Raw genomic sequence first — 24,856 nt, forward strand, 5'->3', positions numbered from 1 at the left:
TTTTTTAGTTTTTTTTTAGTTTTTAGTTTTTTAAGTTTTTTCCTTTTTTTAGTTTCTTTAGTTTTTTTTAGTTTTTCGGCTTTTTTATTTTTTTTATAGTTTTTAGTTTTTTTTGTAGTTTTTGCCTTTTTTTAGTTTTTTCAGTTTTTTTTTTAGTTTTTAGTTTTTTACCTTTTTTAGCCTAACCAGGATTTGAACCTGGGACCTTCATTCTCCGTTCTGACACCCTCTCTCACCGAGTGACTACTCCAGCATGTTCATTTTGGTGTTTTAAATGGTATATTATTAACCAAATTAATGTGTTTTACAATATACTAAGCATCGTCATAACAAAAATGACGACAACTAATTTCATGACGTCAGTCTACACAGAAACATGACGTCACCTGATCCACAGATCCACAGACAGACAACTTATTTTTATATATATATATATATATATATATATATATATATATATATATATATATATATATATATATATATATATATATATATATATATATATATATATATATATATATATATATATATATAATTAAAATATATCTGTTGTAGCGGTTCAACAATTGGAAGTTATAGACGAAGAACAAACTATAGATTTCTGGTGGTTTATTCTTTGATAGCCTGGGGTTTATCGGCAATAATTGTGGTCACAGCAGTTCTCATTGACACGAGTGATGCTCCTTACTACATAATCCGACCTTACTTTGGAGTGACTTCTTGCTGGTTTTGTGAGTATTTCTTGTGCTTAACCATTCTTAAACTGGATTAAACATCTCTCTATAGTGTTTCAGGACCCAAAAAGTGGCGAAGAAAAACAGTGAAGAAAAAAAGGGACGCATCACTGCTTCTCAAGCGAAAAAATGGTTTTCCCTGTTGGTCGAAAATGGGGACTCTAATTCTCCTTAGTTGGGTTTTCGAATATTGTGATTTCGGTGATGTTTTTTTTCTTTTCGACACTACACCATTTTTGAGGGGTTTCAGGTTTCTTTTGAATTTTTCATAAATTTGTAAAATTTTTACCAATATGATTAAAAAAATAACAGCGACTCTTCTTGACTCAGCTTCAAATGATGATTTCTCCTCACTTAACAATTTTTTAACATGTTTTTAAATTTTTGTTAACTATGGGCTGGAGTTCATCAAACAGTTCGTGGTAATGAACTGTAAGAAAGGAGCGACAAAGCTCAATAGTAATCGAAACTCTAGAAAACAGAGTTTTGATACCAATAGATACATCAACATGCTGATTTAAAATATATATGTTTTATCAAGTTCAATCTTACCCACCAAAAGCTGTGTGCCTGATAACATATGCTTTATTTTAGTAAAAAGGGGGATATACCCCCTAAAAGTCATAGAATGTTAATAAAAATCACACCATGAGATTTAGCATATTGGAGAATCCCACTGCAGAGGTTTCAAGCCCCTATTTTGTAAAAAGTAGATTTTTTTAAAGAAAGATCACGGATGCTTGTTTATTTACTTTTTTTCTCAGGGGTGATTGCATCAACTCAGCAGTCCAAGAATATCACAAAAGGGCTCATTAAAACGGGAATAAGAAGTTCTAGTGTTCTTTTTAAGTGACCAAAAAATTAGTGGGCAACTGGGTCCCCTCTTACGGTTATATATTTCCCAAAGTCACCTGATCAAATTTTGAGATCACCATTTTGTTCAGCATAGTCGAAAAGTCCAATAGCTATATCTTTGAGGATGACTTGATCCCACACAGTCCCGGGGGGATGGGCTGCAAGTTATGAACTTTGCCCGTTGTTTACATATAGCATTGGTTATTGGAAATATACAGACATCATGTGCATATAGCTTTGGAGTAGAGGTCAGGAAGGGAATGATCAGAAATTGAAAAAAAAATTTAATATGAAGTAAGGAGCAAAATTAAAACTTAAATCGAACAGATATAAACACGTATGTGAGAGGATTTGTCTCATCGTAAATAGCTCGTTCTTTACGTTTAAGTTTTTTTTTTAGTACTTACAAAAGAGCTATTTATCCTAATTAAACGGCCTTTGTGATTCAGGGTCATTCTTAAAGAATTTGAACAAATTTCGAACTTTATCGTAAAGAGCGAGGTATTGACGATAGCCCCCTCATATACGTAATAATTTTTCTTTTGGTCCTTGTGCGGGCCAAAAAATTTATGCGGTCCTTGTGGCTGATGCTTCTCCTTGGCATTATTTTTTTCTTCTAAGGGGGGGGAGGGACTTCTTAGGCTTTTTCAGAAGGTAGAAAAAAGGGAAGCGTAGGGTCTTGTAGTCATGCTTAATGTAGTTTTTTTCAGCAAGCGTGGATATTGTGCGGCTTCGGTATGATTTCCTCCAAAATGGCATTGCGCGCATATGGTGTTAATGAGGACTAACTATTCTTCTCGATCTTGAGTAGCGATTAAATATAAAAAAAACAAGTTTTTTTAAATGAAAGTAAGGAGCAACATTAAAACTTAAAACGAACAGAAATTACTCCGTATATGAAAGGGGCTTTTCCTCCTCAACGCCCCGCTCTTTACGCTAAAGTTTGACTCTTTCTCTTAACTCTATTTTTTAAAACAGTAAGAAACTTTAGCGTAAAGAGCGGGGCGTTGAGGAGGAAAAGCCCCTTTCATATACGGAGTAATTTCTGTTCGTTTTAAGTTTTGATGTTGCTCCTTACTTTCATTTAAAAAAACTTGTTTTTTTTTTATTTAATTTCTGGATGTTTTTGAATTAATGCATGTTTTGATCTTGGCTCTCCGCACATAAATAATTAAAACAAAATTTGCATATTAATTAATTGCAATTAATCGGAAGATTTTGAGAAAAAAGGAGCGAGGGAGGAGGCCTAGTTGCCCTCCAATTTTTTGATTACTTAAAAAAGCAACTAGAACTTTTAATTTTTTACAAACGTTTTCATTGGTAAAAAATATACGTAACATACGAATTAATTTACGTAACGAACTTCTATATTCGTATGTTTTTATTGCGTGTATGAGGGGGTTCAACCCTCGTAGATACCTCGCTCTTTACCCTAAAGCTTAAATTTTGTCCCAATTCCTTAAGAATGAGCTCTGAATCACAAAGGTCGTAGAATAAATAGTTGAAATTACTAAAAATACTTTAGCGTAAAGAGTGAGGTATAACAAGGAGGTAAACCCCTCATATGCGTAATAATTTTTGTTCGTTTTAAGTTTTAATGCTGCTCCTTACTTTCAGTAGAAAAAACTTTTCATATTTATTTTTTCATTGTTTTTTCAAATAATGCTAGAAAATCCTGCGCCCCCTTCATTGAAATTCTCTTCCCCCATGACAAGTTTATCCATGGAAATATCCTACCACGTAACCCCCCCCCCCCACAAATCTCCCCCCTAAACAAAAAAAAATCCCCCTGAAAACGTCTGTACACTTCCCAGTAACCATTACTATATGTAAACACAGGTCAAAGTTTGTAACTTGCAGCCCCTCCCACGGGGACTGCGGGGGAGTAAGTCGTCCTTAAAGACATAGTTATCAGGTTTTTCGACTATGGTGAATAAAATGGCTATCTCAGAATTTTGATCCGGTGACTTTTGGGAAAAAATGAGCGTGGGAGGGGGCCTAGGTGCCCTCCAATTTTTTTGGTTACTTAAAAAGGGCACTAGAACTTTTAATTTCCGTTAGAATGAGCCCTCTCGAGACATTCTAGGACCAACCAATCGATACGATCACCCCTGGGGAAAAAAGACAACAATAAAACAAACAAAAAAGCAAATAAACACGCATCTGTCTTCTGGCAAAAAATGTGAAATTCCACATTTTTGTATATAGGAGCTTGAAACTTCTATAATAAGGTTCTCTGATACGCTGAATCTGATGGTGTGATTTTTGTTAGGACTGTATGACTTTTAGAGGGTGTTTGCCCCTATTTTCTAAAATGAGGCAAATTTTCTCAGGCTCGTAACTTTTGATAGGTAAGACTAATCTTTATGAAAATTATATATTGAAAATCAGAATTAAAATGCGATTCTTTTTATTTAACTATTGGTATCAAAACTCCATTTTTAGAGTTTCGGTTACTATTGAGCCGGGTCGCTCCTTGTCGTTTGACAAGGATATAAGACCTGTGGTGAGCCAACTCTGTATTGCCCTTTTTGCCCCTCTCTGCTACAATTAAATAAGATTTGATATTACTTACTACCATTCCTTTTCAATTATAAATAAAAGAGAGCTATAAATTGGATATTGTAAATGCACAAATATAAAGCAAAACTTACAATCCAGCAAGACCATACTTTTAGATGACGGTGTCTATACCTGTGGGTTTACACACTACACCGTTCATCCGATAACCAAGTAACTTTAAGAAGTTCTTAAGGCAACTCTGGCTAAAGTTTCAGGTTTTCTGGGGAAAATGTCCCTTGTGGGAGGGGGGAGGTATTTTCCACGCAGAACTTTTCCAAAGGAGAGAATTTTCTGAAGGTGTGAATTTTTCCAAGGGGGCTTTCAAAGAAGAATCATTCAAATACTTTTAATTAGAAAAATAAATCATTGTTAACACACAAGGGAGGATTTCCACGTTGTTGGGGAGGGGGGAATTTTCCGGGGAAATTTTTCGTGAAAGGAAAGTTTTCCACATGGGGATATTTCCATGAAGGAATTTTTCAGGAGAGGGTGACTTTCCTTGAATTTGCTTTCTTTTGAGGTCAAAGCAATGCGCGACAGCTTAGCTAGTATACATGCACACACATCTACCTTTCCATGTACAATTAAAACCAGGGCCGTCAAGTATGGAAGGATTCCCTATGTTTTTTTTTTCACTCATTAAAAACATAAGTCGGTAAAACCTTAAGGCGGAGTGCCACGATTTTTCCATTGCTACTAAAATTCTTCGTTCAGTTAAATAAAGACCACAAAAATACTGACATGACGCCCAGAGAAATTCCGAACTTTGTCGGTAAACGCAGCAGGTTTACCTACTCCTACTTTGAGTTTACAGATGTTGCCACGATTTTCCATTTCGTTAAACAAAGAGCATTAAAATAGTGACATGATATGTACCGAAATATGAGTTTCGGTCGGTAAATGCAGTGGTTTTACCGACCCATAAAGTAATTTTACATATTGTATTCGAAACGAACATTATGTTAAATATTGACAAGGAATTGTCGTTAACTCCCTTACTCCCGTCCCTACAAACATTTTGGCTAGTAACGACCCTGATTAAAACCAAATATTATATATTGAAATATTATGAATATTGAACAACTGGTAATGCACAAGTCAGGAAGGAAAAGTATCGTGATTTATTAACTAATTAAGATTTCAGACCTATTTAAGTTTCAGGAAAGTTTACTCTTTAAAGCATAATACAAACAATATTCTTCCTAGTCGGGGATCAGAGGGCCAGAAAACAGCACTTATTTTCGGTAGGACGAAATATTGTCATGACTAATTTTGTTTTACCGATTTGAAAATATCTCATTTTTGCTACTTTTTTTCTCTTTCTTTGAACTTCACTTCGTACAAAATCACAAAAACATATTTGGCCAAACTACAATTAAAAATTAATCACTACATTTGAAAAATCGATTGGATAAGATATTTCAAATTTGTATTCATTATTCGGGGCTGGAGCCAAAGCTCCAGTCCCAAATATGGGGCACTCAGGCAACAGAAAATGTCAAGAGGATGGTATATTCGGATGTTCTTTGCTAAAAAATCTAGTTTCTACATTTTTTAAGTTTCAAAGAAAATCAAAACGGTATATTTTTTCGAATCGAGAATAAATTAAAGATGAAACACAACTTTATGAATAAGTTACGAAAACTGTTTTCTTCCCGTCTTTGCCACCAATTTTCTTCAGGACACTGATACTCGATTTTGCCTTTAAGTATGTGTCTACCAAGTCTTGGCTCTAGAATATGTGGCTGGTGATCATCTTTTTTATTCAGTGTAAATAATCGGACACATCTTAGAAAGTTTAGTAGACATAAACATTCTGCTGGATCATTTGACTTGTTGTGTTCATATTAGACGTTTATTCTTAAGTCAAAATCAAATTTTTTGTAGATAGCCTACAATGTTTTTTACAGGACCGGATTGCCCAATAATTTAAATTATGAAGCTCAACAGGGGTACTGGAATTAAATTTGAAGTTGAATTTACTTCTTTCAAGCTTTGGCGATTAGTTATATATACCATCTTAATAAACGATCAATAATTGTATATTTACTTATTTATTTATTTTTTCATGAAAAAGGTTCCATAATTTTTCGGGAAAATCTGCATCCAGGAATATTCTTGCCTAAACAAATTAAGAGCTTTAATTTTGGAAAAAAATAAACATGAATGAAAAATATGTAAAAGGAAATAAAGGAAAGGAAAAAGGGAAATAAGAAAAAAACTATGTGAATGAAGTCATGTTTATGAATACATTCGATAAGCATTCATACATCATATTTGTCTCAGTAGCGGTTGTATACTTTTAACTGTCTGTGATGCAGGCGAAATTAGACAAGAAACAAATGATTGACAAGATATATGCCGAATAGTTACAGAATTTTGAAGAAAGATGCCTCCCATTCCTATATCCATAATAGTGGCTCACTTTCGGACATTGACCATTGTATTGTTTCTTCTGGTCTCATCTGTGGCGAAGTTCATACTGATCAGGATGAGCGTGATTATGACCATCTCCCCCTGTTCCTCACTGTTACCCTTAATGCCATTGCTGAAAAGAACCTTCGTCCTAATTCTAGAAAACGGATTTCTAAAAGAGAATGGAACAAAGCTGACTGGCCTCTTTTTTTTCTACGCGTATTAGCCTTCTATCAATGATTAAAGTCCCGTTTAATCTGTTGTGTACAAGCGTTGGGTCCCCACAAGCCAGAATTCAGCTTAATATTTATTATAGCCACGTCGTATCGTGCTTAAAGAGGTCTGAAGAGGTAGCTGTTCCCCTATGTCGCTTTTGAGCCCAATCAAGAAGTTCAATTTGGAAGAATGACCCAGAGCTCAAAACTATAAGAAATCGGGCTAAAATTGTGGCTAAAAATGTGGATAGCTTGCGGCAGCCCTTTAAAGGATAATTTTTTCGATATTAAACAAACAACAAAGCTTGATTTTAAACGCTATCTTCGAAGAATTAGATATAATGGTGCCGAATTTCCCAAGACTCCTAGCCAGTGGAAAAAAGTGATTAATGTCGCGAAGTTCGATAGATCGCCTACGGCCGACCAAATCCCTAATGTATCATGGATCAATCATTATAGTAAGATTTTCGATACAGTGATATATGCGGTTCATTTTCGTTTTGTCAGGCTCTGTTCTAATCTGTTGCCTAAGAAAATCACTCAAGGTCATGTACCTCCCGTTTGTGTTGACCGTGTCAAAGAACAAAAGTTTAAAGTTCAGTAGATATCGTTGTTGGAAATCAGACTTGCCATTATAATCAAATGCCTTTGAAAAAACTGCAGTATGAAAAGACAGCAAATTTTCAGCGATTACAAGACAAGCGACAATGAGGATTCATATATAGAAGACCGCCACGTGCTGAGTGCCAGGGCCCGGTCTCTAGTAATTGCACAAAAATATTTGTATATATTTTAAAAAGGGATCACAACAATTAAAAAACCTTAAAAAAGAAAACTAAAAGTTTGAAGCTTAGTAGATATCGTTGTTAGGAAATACGACTTGCTTTAATAATCCAATATCTTTGAAAAGACCTTAGTATGATTAGTCGCGAAATTGTCTCAAATTGTCTGCAGCTAGAAGACAAGTGACAATGAGAATTCATATATAGAAACGTGTCACGTGCCGACTGACGGGGCCCAGTGGCAACAATGCCTATATATATATATGTGTGTATATATATATATATATATATATATATATATATATATATATATATATATATATATATATATATATATATATATATATATATATATATATATATATATATATATATATATATATATATATATATATATATTTATATATATATATATATATATTTGAACTAAAGAAGTATGGAAAGACATTAAACGAAAAAATTAATTCAGTCATTAGTATGGAAATATATATATATATATATATATATATATATATATATATATATATATATATATATATATATATATATATATATAAACAACATTAGAGACACGGAGGCAAACGGAGCGAATTTTACTTATCATTTTGAAGAATTTTAAGATGAATTTTAAGAATTTTGCGATGACTCATAAGAAGTGGAAGACGTCACAAATTTGTTATTTAATAACGTTAAGCCATTCAGGAAAATTTGAAAAGGTAAACTCTTACCTTAGTGTCGGAAGTAAAACAGGTTAACTCTAATCCAAAGCAAACATTTGTCGTGTATGCCATAAAATCGCCATAAAATTCAAAAATACTGTTATATTTCTTGCAAAAAAAGGACATAAAAGGATAGACATCATCTAAAGCCATTTCACTTGCTGCGTCTTATTTACAAGGAAAATCCTATCAGCTAACATTGTTAGAGTAGGAATTGATACCTGGGTCCCATATAGCCAAGCAGAGCATCAATCCACTGCACAACAAAAGGGTGAAGTATTAGTATAGTAGCGTAAACACCATGCTTAATATGACTACTGCAACCTAATCTTGAGCTTAAACTTAGGCATTCCAAGGTCTAGTACCAGAAGTAGCTAATTTATTACAGCAGTTACGTTGAAAATGACTTATTTCAAACAGTGCGTGGTAACGAACTGTAGTAAGGAGCAACCCGGCTCAATAGTAACCGAAACTCTAAAAAACAGAATTTTGATACCAATAGCTACATCAAAAGAATTGCATTTAAATGCTGATTTTAAATATGAAAGTTTCATGAAGTTTAATATTACCTATCAAAAGCTACAAGCCTGAGAAAATGTGCCTTGTTTTAGAAACTAGGGGGAAATACCCCCTAAAATAGAATATAAATAGAAAAGACATAGAATCTTAACGAAAATTACACCATCAGATTCCGCCTACCGGAGAAACCTACTGTAGAAGTTGCAAGTCCTATCTACAAAAATTTGGAATTTTGTATTTTTTGCCAGAAGGCAGATCATGGATGCGTGTTTATTTGTGTTTTTTTTTTTCCAAGGGACAATTTTTAATGCTGATTTTAAATATATAAGTTTTATCAATTTTAGTCTTACCCATCAAAAGTTACGATCCTGAGATAATTTGCCTTATTTTACAAAATTGGGGGAAACGCCCCCTAAAAGTCATAGAATCTTACAAAAATCACACCATCAGTTTCAGCATATCCGAAAATCGTACTGTAAAAGCTTCAAGCTCCTATCTACAAAAATGTGGAATTTTGTATTTATTTTTAAAAATGTGGAAACTTGTCTTATTTTAGAAAATAGGGGGAAACACCCCTTAAAGGTCATTGCATCTTAACAAAATCACACCATTAGATTCAGCGTATTAGAGAACCTTATTGTAGAAATTTCAAGCTCCTGTCTACAAAAATGTGGAATTTCGTACTTTTGCCAGAAGACAGATCACGGATGCATATTTATTTCTTTGTTTGTTTTTTGTTTTATTGTTTTAAAAATAGAGTTGTGAGAAAGAGTAAAACTTTAGCATAAAGAGCGAGGCGTTGAGGAGGGGACAACCCCTTTCAAACACGGAATAATTTCTGTTCGTTTTAAGTTTTAATGTCGCTCCTTACTTTGAGTTAAAAAACTTGTTTTTTTTTTATTTAATCTGACTCTAAAGACAAGAATAGGCATCGGCAGGGGAGCAAATGGAAAACAGATATATATCTTAAATAAAGATATTTCAATTCTAATGTAAATGACGAGTGTTCCCTTCTTATTTAGATGACCACAAGAAAATCCTGGCTGCCTATCTCTACGGACCTGCATGCATTTTTCTTGTCCTTAATTTGTGTTTCTTCTTCTTGCTAGCAAGAAAACTCTATCTGGCTAGTAGAAATTCACTGAGGCTCTCACCTGGAGAAGAAGGAAAGGGGAAGGAAAGGTAACTACATTTCATGTAACCTAATGATTTGTTTGTACTAGGTTAAGATTTGTTGATGTATAGCAATGGGGAAAAAAAACTTTGGCTTTGGGGGATGATCCGCTAAAAGGGTTAAAAATTGTAAATGCAAGCAGGTGCGTAACCATAAAGAAAAAGAATGATTCAGTCGAAAAAAATATAGTAGCAACAGAAAGCTACCATGCTAGTAAGCAAGCAAATTGTGATAGAAATTAATAATAATAATAATTTTTTGTTACCCACTTTGAAATACTAACATAATTTTCGTAAGAAATTTAAAGAAAACAGGAAACAAAATTAAAAATATACAATTATTTAGGTGAAGAATAGGGTAAACAACAAGGAAATGGCTCAAACTTTGAAAAGGCAAACTGTGTCTATAATTTTGATTTTCTTGGCCTTTAAGGGGGTAATTTTATGTTTCACAATCATGAGTAAAAAAATCTATATAGTTACAAAACAGAGGGCATTTTTTAATAAGAATCCTGCTACTAGCGTACTTGTTTTATGCACGAGCGTTCAAGATAATTATATTAGTAAAATATAATTTACCAAAAAAATCAGCAAATATACTTGTTTCAAACTTTAGTAGAAAGATTAAACTCTGTTTTACCATACCATTTTTCTTAATGAGGAAAAGTTCGGCGTTAACGAAGGGAGTTTATTGGCCTCTAAGGAAATAAATCGTAATGCGATCGGCTAATGTACGTTACAAACACAAAGTAACGAAATTAAATTCATCAAACAGTTCGTGGTAACGAACTGTAGTAAGGAGCGACCCGGCTCAATAGTTAATGAAACTCTAAAAAACGGAATTCCGATGCTAAAAGATGTATCAAAAGAATCGGATTTTTATGCTGATTTCAAATATATAAGATTTACCAAATTTAGTCTTTGTCATCAAAAGTTACGAGCCTGAGAAAATTTGCCTTATTTTTGAAAATAGGGGGAAACACCCCCTAAAAGTCATAGGATCGTAACTAAAATCACACCATCGCATTCAGCGTATCAGACAACCCTATAGAAAAATTTTCAAGGTCCAATCTACAAAAATGTGGGATTTCGTATTTTTTGCCAGAAGACAAATCACGGGTGCGTGTTTATTTGTTTGTTTTTTTGTTTTTTCCCCAGGGGTCATCGTATCGACCAAGTGGTCCTAGAGTGTTGCAAGAGGGCTCATTCTAACGGGAATGAAAAGTTCTAGTGCCCTTTTTAAGTGACCGAAAAAATTGGAGGGCACCTAGGCCCCCTCCCACGCTCATTTTTTCTCAAAGTCAACGGATCAAAATTTTGAGATAGCCATTTTGTTCCGCATAGTCGAAAACCACAATATCTATGTCTTTGGGGATGACTTACCCCCCACAGTCCCTGGAGGAGGGGCTGCAAGTTACTAACTTTGACCAATGTTTACATACAGTAATGGTTATTGGGAAGTGTACCGACGTTTTCAGGGGGATTTTTTTGTTTGGGTGTGGGGTTGTGGGGAGGGAGCTATATGGGAGGATCTTTCCTTGGAGGAATATTTCACGGGGGAAGAGAAATTCAATGAAAAGGGAGCAGGATTTTCTAGCATTACTATTAAAAAAAAAAAACAATGAAAATATAAACATAAAAAGTTTTTTTCAATTGAAAGTAAGGAGAAGCATTAAAACTTAAAACAAACAGAGATTATTACGCATATAAGGGGTTCTAAGAATACTTTAGCATAAAGAGCGAGGTATTTAGAAGGAGATAAATACTTCGCTCTTTATGCTAAATTATTTTTAGTAATTTCAACTATTTATTCTACGGCCTTTCTGATTCAGGGGTCATTCTTAAAGAATTGGGACAAAACTTACGATTTAGTGTGAAGAGCGAGGTATTAACGAGGGGACAAACTCCCTCATATATATAATCAAAAATATAAGAATGTAAAAGTTTGTTACGTAAGTTAATTCTTAAGTTACGTATATTTTTTACTAATAAAAACGTTTGTTAAAAATTAAAAGTTCTAGTTGCCTTTATAAGTAACCGAAAAAATTGGAGGGCAACTAGGCCTCCTTCCCCACCCCTTATTTCTCAAAATCTTCTGATCATAACTAAGAGAAAGCCATTTAGCCAAAAAAAAGAATTAATAGCAAATTTCATTTTAATAACTTATGTACGGAGAGCCAAAATCAGACATGCATTAATACAAAAACTTTCAGAAATTAAATAAAAAAAAAACAAGTTTTTTGAAATGAAAGGAGCGACATTAAAACTTAAAACGAACAGAAATTACTCCTTATATGAAAGGGGCTTTTCCTCCTCGACACCCCGCTCCTTGCGCTAAAGTTTGGCTCTTTCTCGCAACTCTACTTTTTAAAACAATAAAAAACTTTAGCGTAAAGAGCGGGGTGTCGAGGAGGAAAAGCCCCTTTCATATAAGGAGTAATTTCTGTTCGTTTTAAGTTTTAATGTCGCTCCTTTCATTTCAAAAAACTTGTTTTTTTTTATTTAATTTTTGATAAGAAATTACAGGGAAGATATCCCTCTTTTTCTCTTTGTGCTGACTATTGACAGCATATTGAACTAAAACAATTTATAAGACCTTTGGATCTTGAAATAATGCGCTCTTATATTGCTCACATTAAAATTGGGTCTTCTAAATTTGATAGATAGCTTAAATTTCTTTCATCCTATTCTAAAACAGCTTGAAGAGTTAATTATATATTGGCCCATACATATTATTGAACAACAGATTCAATATGTATTTTTTGAACGATTAATTTATAAAGCTTTTTCCACAAAACAAGTTTTTCAAGAAAAACAAGAAAAGCAAAGAGCTCCATTAAGCCAAGAATGATTGAAAATAAAGTCAAATCATCTTTCAAGCTTAAAGCTACCACAAATCCTAACAACATATAAATAAAACTCAAAGCGAACATAAATGACAATAAATAACTCAATTAAACTCATAACGATCAAAAATTAACATGATTAGGACTTATATTACTTAAATGTACTGTTTAATAATTTGGATCTAAGACCTTTGAATCTTGAAATAATGCGCTCTTATATCGCTCACAGTAAAATTGGGTCTTCTAAACTTGACAGATAGCTTAAATTTTCTTCATCCTATTCTAAAACAGCTTGAAGAGTTAATTATATATTGACCCATACGTATTATTGAACAACAGATTTAATATGTATTGTTTGAACGATTAATTTATAAAGCTTTTTCCACAAAACAAGTTTTTCGAGAAAAGCAAGAAAAGCAAAGAGCTCCATTAAGCCAAGAATGATTGAAAATAAAGTCAAATCATCTTTCAAGCTTAAAGCTACCACAAATCCCTATCAAAATATAAATAAAACTTAGAGCGAACATAAATGACAATAAATAACTCAATTAAACTCAAAACGATCAAAAATTAACATGATTAGGACTTATATTACTTATATGTACTGTTTAATAAAGTAGAATTGAGAGAAAGATTCAAACTTTAGCGTAAAGAGCGGGGCGTTGAGAAGGAAACAGCCCCTTTCATACATGTAGTAATTTCTGTTCGTTTTAAGTTTTAATGTTGCTCCTTACTTTCAGTTAAAAAAAAACAGTTTTTTTAATTTCCTTAAGATTCTATAGTTCGGGTTTCTATTTGTATGTTGGAGAAACTTTTTCAACAATTTTTAATCCTGACACAAACAGTATTTTATAACTTAACTTTATAGCTTCTGAAGTTGACCTGAAGAATAAAACTTAATATCATTCCCAAAAGATTCTATTTATGCTCTTGGACAACCTGGATACGCTTACACTCTTTTTATTTATTCAAACTGTTAAAGCAGAAGTAGTAATAGAAGTATTCCTGAATGTTTTAACTTAATACACCTGGTCATTCTCGATATATTGTTGAGGTATTTTATTGGCAACCATAAGCACAATGCCTTTTGATTTATTTTAAATAAAACATTTAGTTTTAAAGCATAATGGGGCAAATGCATAATTGGGGGGGGGGGGGGGGTCGACATGTATATTATCCCTATATTATAAAATATGATGAACAAAATGGCTATCGTAAATTTTGACTGGGTGTGTTTTGAAAATTGGCTTTAGAGAAGGGATTTTCCCCTCCAATCCCTTTTTACTCTTAAAAAGGCACCAGAATTTTTTATTTTGAATCAAATTAGCTCCTTTAAGTTTCATTAATATTTCTAGCTATTACAGAGTGATGTTGGCAATGATATTGTTTACATGTCCTTTTTGAAACCTGCATCTATACAGTTTGTCATTTAATAGAAACTCAAAAACCTTTCCCAAAAGTTTCACCTTAATATCCTTTGCGTAATTTGTTAGTGGTTGAATTAAAAGTATATATATATATATATATATATATATATATATATATATATATATATATATATATATATATATATATATATATATATATATATATATATATATATATATATATATATATATATATATATATATATATATATATATATATATAGTGCGTTTTGGGTAACTGAAAATTGCCCACAATTTACCCTTAAAGGTCTAAATTAATAATATAAGTCGCTCTTCAGATAATGCTTTATCACCTTTTGAAAATCCACAAGCTTATAGTGTGTTTTGATTCAATTCAACATCTGCCTAAATATTACTTGAAAGCTTCACCTTAGTATCCCTAGCTTCCGCAGTATCAAAAATGTTGCAGTATTAGTACCAATGTGCACATAGCACCATTAGTTTCTTCAACAGCCCCTACAACACAAGTTTTAGCTCATTACATACCATCAACCATTCCTGAAGCAATTCTGAGGCGTCCGCTTGATAACCTGTTCCTGACAAAGTATGTTTTGAATAAGTTTTATTCAGTTTCTATATCCCAAAATTTTGCCTTAAAATCCTTAGTTTTAATAGCAGTAGCAGTAATAGCAGCAGTAAAATTAATTTTAGCAGCCTAAGCTTTAGTTACAGCAAGTAGTAATAAAAGTGGTAATAACAATAATGGTAGAAGGAGTATGAGTAGAAGGAAACAATTTCTTAGATCACACTTCTATTCCATTTACAAAAAAAAGCAAGAAAAAACGGGTTGTAATGTCAACAAAGCAGTGAACAAAAATAAAAACAAAACAATACTTTAATTGAGAAAATTCCGAATATTTCGTTCCCAGGTACGGGAGCCTTTCTCAAAAGAAAAAACAAAAAGAACAAAAAAAAAATATTAAAAAAATAACACTTGCAAGCAAACACGACAAATAAACACACGAAGAAGAAAACAAAAACAAGAACAACTCACATTATAAATAAACGTCCAGCACTTACGTTACAAAAGACGAATGAAACCAGAGAGAATGTCTACAGTGAAACCTTGGGTCACTCTCCGCTCAATATTCAGTGTATAAATTGTAACTATTAAAAGTGAAGACTATATTTACTTGAACAACCAAAAAAAGGTCACCAAAGCCCAGGTCTATCACCCCTAACTAAATCTCACAGGTTAATCAACAAACTCATGAATTATAAATTAAATGGATTTGTTTGTTTGATAGTTTAGCTGAAGTCTGTTGACTTTTCTCTGCTTCGACCTCATTCTGACTTTTATTTGAAAGGTTATCACTTGTTCCAGGACCATTATGTAAATCACCAATGGCTGAAGATTTTACCTGTTCCTTAATTAAACTATTATAAATTGAGTTTATTCTAAAATTCCCTTCGCCTCTATTAATGCTAATACTCCCATAGATATTTTTTTTTATTTCTATGATTGTTCTGAAACTTTGTAAAAAACCCACAGTTGTATATACAAATTATCAAAAATTTTGAAAATGTTACGACCCCCAGTCTTAAATCATCTACATTATTAACACCTTTTGAAACGTAATGAATCCCTGTCGCAATCTTCGGAATTCTTGCTTCTATCGGTACTTTTATAGGATTTAGTCCGAATTTCATACCTTTCTCAATGTATAAAACCTTAAGAAAACTTTTAGATTATAATAGTTATAATAGGTCAAGAAAAAGAACTTGAAATTAAGGAAGACCTTAAAACTAATGGAAGAATATTCACCACACATGTATTACAAGTTTTTTCTGAGTGGATTAGTCTGCCCAAGAGTATATGGTTTGCAAAAAATACATAAATAGGTATTCCTCTAAGATCTATAGTATCAACAACTAATTCACCAACGGAAAGAATTAAAATTGGGTAGCAATGACACTTAAACCCTTATTATATCTCCTGAATTTGTATATCAAAAACTCAGAATTCTTAAAGATAAAGTTATAAATATTGAAATATGAAATGGAATTAGACGGTTTAGTTTTGATATAAAATCAATGTATATGTTAAAATTTTTGATATATCTTTGAGTGTTTCATCCAAAAAACTTGATGAATATAAAAACGAGATAGAAGAGTTATCTGCGGGATTTGGAATAGAAACTACATTGGATTTAGTTAAAATAACTAATTAGTTCATGTCTAGAGAAAATTTTTATTATCAAATCAGGGGATTGGCATTGGGAGGGCCCTTAAGTCCACCGTTAGCAAATATTTATGTAAAGGATGTAGGAACCTTTAGCTATAGAAACATATATTTTTAAAACCTAAATTTCAGGGCAGATATATGGATGACGTTTCAGTTACTAAGAACCATGGTGAATCACAAATTGAAGGTTTTTTGGAACCTTTAAGTAATTTGAGAGGGGAATTAGTTATTACAATTTAGAAAGGAACAAAGAATAAGTTACCGTTTCTGGATATTTTGATTAAATAAAACAAAACAAGTTTTTTTTAAATGAAAGCAAGGAGCGACATTAAAACTTAAAACGAACAGAAATTACTCCGTATATGAAAGGGGCTTTTCCTCCTCAACGTCCCGTTCTTTACGCTAAAGTTTGACTCTTTCTCTTAACTCTACTTTTTAAAACAGTAAAAAAACAAATAAACACGCATCCGTGATTTGTCTTCTGGCAAAAAATACGAAATTCAACATTTTTGTAGATAGAAGCTTGAAACTTCTACAACAAGGTTCTCTGATACGCTGAATCTGATGGTGTCATTTTCGTTAAGATTGTATGACTTTTAGGGGGTGTTTTCCCCTATTTTCTACGTGGGTTACGTGGGAGGATCTTTCCATGGAAAAACTTTTCATGGGGGGAGAGACTTTCAATGAAGGGGGCACAAGATTTTTTAGCATTATTTACAAAAACAATGAAAAAATAAATATGAGAAGTTTTTTTCTACTGAAAGTGAGGAGCAGCATTAAAACTTAAAACGAGCAGAAATTATTGCACATATGAGGGGTTTACCTCCTCGTAATACCTCGCTCTTTACGCTAAAGTATTTTTAGTAATTTCAACTATTTATTCTACGGCCTTTGTGATTCAAGGGTCATTCTTAAGGAATTGGGACAGAATTTAAGCTTTAGTGTAAAGAGCGAGGTATCGACGAGGGATGAACTCCCTCATATACGCAATAGAAACATACGAATATAGAAGTTAGTTACGTAAGTTAATTCGTAAATTACGTATATTTTTTACTAATGAAAATATTCGTAAAAAAATTAAAATTTCTCGTTGCCTATTTAAGTAATCAACAAATTGAAGGGCAACTAGGCTTCCTCCCACTCTCCTTTTATTTCAAAATCTTCCGATTAAAACTATGAGAAAGCCATTTAGCCAAAAAAAATTAATATGCAAATTTCGTTTTAATTATTTATGTGCGGAGAGCCAAGATCAAAACATGCATTAATTAAAAAACGTCCAGAAATTAAATAAAAAAAACAAGTTTTTTAAATGAAAGTAAGGAGCGACATTAAAACTTAAAACAAACAGAAATTACTCCGTATATGACAGGGGCTTTTCCTCCTCAACGCCCCGCCTTTACGCTGATGTTTTTTTTACTGCCCGCCATTTACGCTAAAGTTTTTTTTACTGTTTTCAGAAGTAGAGTTAAGAGAAAGAGTAAAACTTTAGCGTAAAGAGCAAGGCGTTGAGGAGGAAAAGCCCCTTTCATATACGGAGTAATTTCTGTTCGTTTTAAGTTTTAATGTCGCTCCTTACTTTCATTTAAAAAAAACTTGTTTTTTTTATTTAATAATAATTTCAGAATGAATTTAGGCTATGTATTTGCATGTTAGGGGGGGGGGGGGTAGTAAAGTATAGCGGGCAAAATGTGTAAGGTACTATTATTCTGAATATTATGAAGTAAGAATTGTTTTCTAACTTCAAACTGTCCAAACACTTTACCCCCCCCCCCAGAATGTGAAAATATACAGCACAAGTCATAAATTTCCCATCTACTCTGTCACTTGTCTCTGTTTGACTTACGCTAAGCTGAGAGAAACTAACAAATAAATCAGTTCTACATTGTGTCAATGATGGAAGAACTTAACATAGCCGCTATACCATACAATCTCCGAAGTTTCTTCAGCTTTGGTCTTGTCAAAAAATTCAATTTCTTAGAAGGGATGTAAACATTACACCTATTGTCAAACAGTTGGTGGTAACGGACTGTAGTAAGGAGTGACCCAGCTCAATAGTAACCGAAACTCAAAAAAACGGAATTTTCATACCAATAGTTACATCAAAGGAATCGCATTTTAATGCTGATTTTAAATATATAAGTTTCATCAAGTTTAGTCTTACCCACCAAAAGTTAAAAGCCTGAGAAAATTTGCCTCATTTTAGAAAATGGGAGAAACACCCACTAAAAGTCATAGAACCTTAAAGAAAATCACACCATCAGATTCAGCATATCAGAGAACCCTAGAGTAGAAGTTTCAATCTCCTTTCTACAAAAATGGAAATTTTTTTATTTTTTGTCAGTAGATAGATCACGGATGTGTGTTTATTATTTTTTTTTTATTTGTTTGTTGTTTTTTTTTTGTTTTTTTACAGGGGTGATCCTATCGACCCGGTGGTCATAGGATGTTGCAAGAGGGCTCATTCTAGCGGAAATTAAAAGTTCTAGTGCCAAAAGTGACCAAAAAATCGGAGGGAACCTTAGCCCCCTCCCACGCTAATTTTTCCCCAAAGTCCTTACGTGGTAGGATATTCCCATGGAGGAATTTATCATGAGGGAAGAGAATTTCCATGAAGGGGTGCAGGATTTTCTAGAATTATTTAAAAAAACAACAAGAAAATAAATAATTTTTCAACTGGAAGTAATGAACAGCATTAAAACTTAAAAAAAAAAAACACAAAATACTGCGTGTATAAGGGGTTTCGTCTCCTCCAAAATACCTTGCTCTTTACGCTAAAGTATTTTTAGTAATTTCAACTATTTATTCTATGGCCTTTGTGATTCAGGGGTCATTCTTAAGGATTTGGGACAAAATTCAAGCTTTAATGTAAAGAGCAAGGTATTGACGAGGGAAAAAACCCCTCATAAACTTAATAAAAATACACAAATATATAAGTTCGATACGTAAGTTAATTCGTAAGTTACGTATGCTTATTACTAACAAAACGTTCGTAAAAAAATCTACTTGCACTATTAAGTTACTTAAAAATTGGATACGAACTAGGCCTCCTCCCTCACCCCATTTTTCTATCAAAATCGTCTAATCAAAACTATGAGAAAGCAATTTAACAAAAAAAGTTAATATGCAAATTTCGTTTTAATTATTGATTTGCGGTGAGCCAAAATCAAAACATGCATTAATTCAATAACATTCAGAAATTAAATAAAAAAAAAGTTTTTTTAACTGCAAGTAAGGAGCGACAATAAAACTTAAAACGAACAGAAATTATTCCGTATATAAAAGGAGTTGTCTCCGCCTCAACGCCTCGCTCTTTACGCTAAAGTTTGACTCTTTCTCACAACTCTACTTTTCAAAACAATAAAATACTTTAGCGTAAAGAGCGAGGCGCTGAGGAGGGGAAAACTCCTTTCATATATGGAATAATTTCTGTTCATTTTAAGCTTTAATGTCGCTCTTTACTTTCAGTTAAAACAACTTGTTTTTTTTATTTCAATTTTATTGTTCAGGTGGGTACCCTTTGTGATAGACTTGTCTTTGTCAAAGAAGGGAGAAAAAGAACTTGTATCCACAATGTCGGAATTTACAGTTGTGATTTTTTATTACCAACTGATACCAAATTTGGAGAAATATTTGGGCCCTAAATTTGACAGCCTTACGACACCCATTTCCGAGGTTTGTATTCCAGGTACCTTACGAAAAAAAGTGAGAGAGGGGGTAGATGAAGATGTTTTGAATATAGTCAAAACATAAAGTTTTAGCAAAATTTTGCAAGTCAAACATAAAGTTTGACAAGTTTTGCAAGTCATAGTCAAAACATAATGTTTAGCAAGTTTTAGCAAAACTTGCTAAAAGTAAGAGCTTTTTTTCACACAACGACAAAAACATTGCTAAAAGAGAATTCAAGAAAGGGAAACTGAAAACCATTGTTGAAAGCAAGGGAATGGTCATGGCTCACTCACTAAGAAGAAAACTTTACGTAATTGAGGTGTAGGGAACAAATACTATTTTCTTCATTATTTACTGATTTTCTCAGGTACTTTCTTAAAAAATATTTCTAATGTATAAAAAATTATCTTTTAAATAAACTGTTTTTACATCATTATTGCCTTATTTTGGGGCTCAATTACGACCTTGTTGTACCCATCTATTTTAATATAAAATTTTAACTTCTTATAAAAGCTTAATATACTTGCAATCTTATTACTCATTTCATTCGCTTCTGGCGGGAGTCAATATAGTACTAAGGTGTCAGAACAGGGAAAAATTCAAAGGAATATAGAAAGTTTTGGGAAAAATAAAGAAATCGAGAGACTCAGATTTAGTAATAAAAAAAATGCATTGCCAAAAGATGTCTTTTGTAAATTGCTTATTTGGATTCCTTGTTCCAAAGGATGTTGGCAATCTTCAAGCTGTTTGTGTTGATGGGAGTTGGATGGATTTTTGAAATTATATCCTATTTCGCTGATGGACCAGTTTACATTTGGTATTTTACGGACCTATTTAATATTCTGAAGTCTGTTTTCATTTTCGTCATCTTCATTTGTAAAAAACGGGTAAGTTTTTTCTCTGTTTTTAATTTAGCTTTTTCTTCAAAGAAGAAGATAGTAATGAATAGATTGGTAGATAGAGAGAGACAATAAGAGTAAAAAGACTCATTAGTAGCCTTGGAACTTTAATTAGGGCGAGGTCTATAACTCAGTTTTATTTGGCAGTTTCCTTACTAATGACAAGAATCAGCCAATGAAAACAGGAAAAATTAGCTTCCAATAAATTTCGAGGAAACTGGTCTTCTTGATATGAATAATAAGTTAACTCGGCTCATCAAAGCATGAGATCGCTTGATTTCAATGCAATTGCTTACGGTCCTTTTTATACCAACCTATTCAGAAATTAAGTAACTATAAATTGGGGGCTGGAAAATCCACCATAGACCCTGGGACAAGGCCTGTAACTAATACAAGTTGCCCATTGCTAACACATAAGGTTTTTTCTGGAAAGGGGGGTTGTGTTGACCTTAGAGGGAGTCACTCATTTGATTGAAAAGTGAATGAGTCAAAAGTGGTCAAAGGCAACCCTTTCTACAAAGGTATCTGGTCAAAATCTTGAGATAGCCACATGGTTCAAAATAGTTCAGAGACGAAATTATCACACTTCCGGGGTCAACCCCAACCCTAGCCACCAGGGCACGGGTTGTGAATTATGCAAGTTGCTACTGTTACTTTGATACTTTTTGTGCTTTGATACTTAAATTTACTGATTTAACGGACAGCTTTGATTTACGGGGCAATCACTGTAAGTTATGCAAACCGTTTATTGGCACTTTGATACTACGTTTACTTTGATATTGTTGCTTTGACGTTGGTTGTGATACATTGATGGAACCTTAATGTTGAAAAACAAAATGATTTTGAAATAGAGAATTTTGAAATCCTTGAAGCTTTGGAAATAAAAGACGAACAAAAATTAATTAAAAAAACTTTTCGAAGAACTAGTTTTTCAAAGAAAAATAAAGTCCATATTAATATTAAGATAAGTAGAAATAAAAACCTTTAATTATTCAAACTCAAAACCAACATAACTTACAACTAAAGAATTAATGAAATCTAAAATGAACAGAAATTAGATAAACAATCATAACAAACAAACATACAACAGGTTTAAATAAGTCTTAAACCGTGTCAAACTTTAATTGAACATACAAAGCAAGCTTAACATGAACAAAAATCTTTTACTGTTAAAGTATAAATGATACCCGAAATGAACAGAAACTAAATAAACGATCATAGCAAATAAACATACAACAGGTACTGTTATAAATGAATAAATAAGTCTTAGAAACGCTTTGGGTTTCATTTATTCTTTAATAGTAATTTCTGGTTGTTTTGATTTTGAATTATTATAAGTTTTCACATCTTTTTATCTTAAATTTATGATGGTCTTTACTTTTTCTTGAAAATTTCTTTTTCCAGAAGATTTTTTAATTAATTCAAAACAATAACGAAAAATAAAAAATAAAATCACTATACTAATAAATATGACTCGAAAGAATGAATGAACACAAACTGCAAGCTAAATATAAAGTGGTATTAATTCTGAAAATCCTAGCAATTTGATATTTTATTTCACTAAAACTTATTTTTCAATGTTACAATTATAAAAGAATTATAAAGAACATTTATGCGTTTGCCGATATTTTTTCACAGTGCAAAATACAAGACACTGCCATTTGTGGCTTGATTAATTGTTTCATCGCTAGAAAAGGTAGTTGATTTTTCAATATCCGTTCAAATGAGCCTTCTCCTAGTAAGCTATGACCACTGGTTTAATGTTGGTTATAATCAAATTTTCGTCTTTGGCTCTCTTATTTTCAACAAGAAGTACTTTAAATGTATAGGTGTAAGAATTTTGATAACTACAGTTTAAACAGTGTAATTTTGAATTTTCATTTTTTAAATTCTCACAACATTAGTTCTGTAGTTACAAATTACTGTTCAGTTTAATCTGAATAGTAGATACTATTTCAAAATTAGTGACAATTGGGAAATATTTCTGACAAGGTAGTTTCTTTAACAGCCTATTGCTGAGTTTTTGGTTTCTATGGGCAGCAGTTTGCTCTTTACTAATTTTAGCTATTGTGGCAACCACGACTAGGTATATTTTATATACAACAACTAAACGATATTAAATAAAAACTATAACGGTATCGGTAGTTTACATGGCCTAATTACTGGTAGCTACTCCTGATAAGAAAATTATTAAACATAAAAACTTATCAAAATTTTTATTGATTTCAAATTTCTCGCTCGAAACAAATTGAATTCCTTGCTTGGACTCCTGCTTTTTTGTTGAATGTGAAGTACCTGCTCAAGGACTTCTATACAACCCTTAAATTTGGACTCCCATTTTGTTTTTATATGTATGCAATGAGAGTATAAATTAAAAAAAAAACACACCTTTATTCGGTTTTTAGTGTTATTTAGTATTAAATATGGTCTTTAGAAGTAATGCTAAGAAAAGCATTAATCTATTCACAAAGACTCTTGGAAAAAATATAAACAGCAAACAAAGCATGAAGACACCAAAAAATGCCAAAACTATGAGTATGCCTAGATGTAGTCAAAAGCTCCCACCAAAAAACAACAAAGAACAAGATCTCAACACAAAATTTTCCTTTTTCCTGATATTACCCACCAGAGGCACAATTTACTAGGGGCCAAGGGGTGGGTAGAAAGGGGGAGGCAAACGCCTCCCCAGGCCTTGGTTCAGTCCCCACGGTTCAGTTTACTTTCTCCAAAAATCTTGTCAAAAATAAAATAAGCCTGCACAATTCAAGTCTCCAGAGAAACAGGTCAATTTTCTTTCGTATATATATTTGCCCTTATGGTACTATATGGCTCATTTTTGAATTTTCACTGTCATTCTCAGTTGATTTTGGAAATTTGGCTCCAACTTTGCCCCCCTCTGCCCCTCAGGATAACGCCATTGTCAGCCACTATTACTTTTTTATGGCAATCAATGTCGACGATGTACAGAAAAACGAAATGACTCATTAATTATTGTTGAGAAAGAAATCGTACAATTTATCTGAACTGTATATTATAGGTAATTGATTTGCTAGGACTACGATACAAGTGCCTCGGAGTGATATTTCGCAAGCTTTTCAAATGGGAACCAAGTCGCCCAGCATCAAGCGTCCCTTCACAGACTGGTACAACATCAAGATCCAGGGCTACACAGTTTACCAAACAACCAGAATCAGTAACAGTGAATTAAATTTCCTCTAATTAACAGTGAATTAAATTAACAGTGAAGTAACAGTAACAATTAACAGTAACAGTAACAGTAACAAGTAACAGTGAATTAAATAAATATTGCATTTCTTGATAGTTACTTGCTGTAACATTTGTCAACTTGTTAATACATGTATTAATGTGGTTTTATAGTCTCATGTTACCAGAAAAATCTTCAAACAATTTAGAAAAATATTAACACATGCCAAGCCATACAACATCCAGACAAACAGATCTCTTAGCCACCCTCATCCCATACCCAAAAAATTATCTGACGAGCTTCCTGACCCTCTACCGCCAGAACAGGCTAGACGCACTTAAAGGGCTTAAAAGGAAGCACGAAGTATTACTCAATATATTACTGACATGTTATAATTTGCGATTTCTTCCACAATCATCAACCCAAGGATTCAAGTCCATGAAATACGAGCCAAAAATTAGACCTTCATACGGTATTTTTTGCTGAAGTTGAATAGTCAATTCCCAGTTTTACCACTATTATTTTTTCGTTTCAAACACACCCCCTAAAAGTCATACAATCTCAACGAAAATGACACCATCAGATTCAGCGTATCAGAGAACTTTATTGTAGAAGTTTCAAGCCCCTATC

General features: G+C 32.8%; 1 protein-coding gene across 2 annotated transcripts in view; it reads left to right on the forward strand.

Moving 5' to 3' along the window:
- LOC136042200 (G-protein coupled receptor Mth2-like) overlaps positions 1-24,392 on the forward strand; it is a 50,174-nt gene extending 25,782 nt beyond the window's left edge. Inside the window, exons 6-9 of one of the 2 annotated variants that reach the window (XM_065727131.1) lie at positions 559-734; positions 9,827-9,986; positions 20,847-21,009; positions 24,059-24,392. In XM_065727131.1, coding sequence (XP_065583203.1) covers positions 559-734; positions 9,827-9,986; positions 20,847-21,009; positions 24,059-24,229 — 670 coding nt within the window. In that variant the 3' untranslated portion in view covers positions 24,230-24,392. The remainder of the gene's footprint in view (positions 1-558; positions 735-9,826; positions 9,987-20,846; positions 21,010-24,058) is intronic. The other variant, XM_065727132.1, reaches the window with a different exon arrangement.
- The last annotated feature ends 464 nt before the right edge of the window (positions 24,393-24,856 follow it).

The sequence above is a fragment of the Artemia franciscana genome, unplaced genomic scaffold (genome assembly GCF_032884065.1).
Source record: "Artemia franciscana unplaced genomic scaffold, ASM3288406v1 PGA_scaffold_75, whole genome shotgun sequence".
Taxonomy (NCBI): Eukaryota; Metazoa; Arthropoda; class Branchiopoda; order Anostraca; family Artemiidae; genus Artemia; species Artemia franciscana.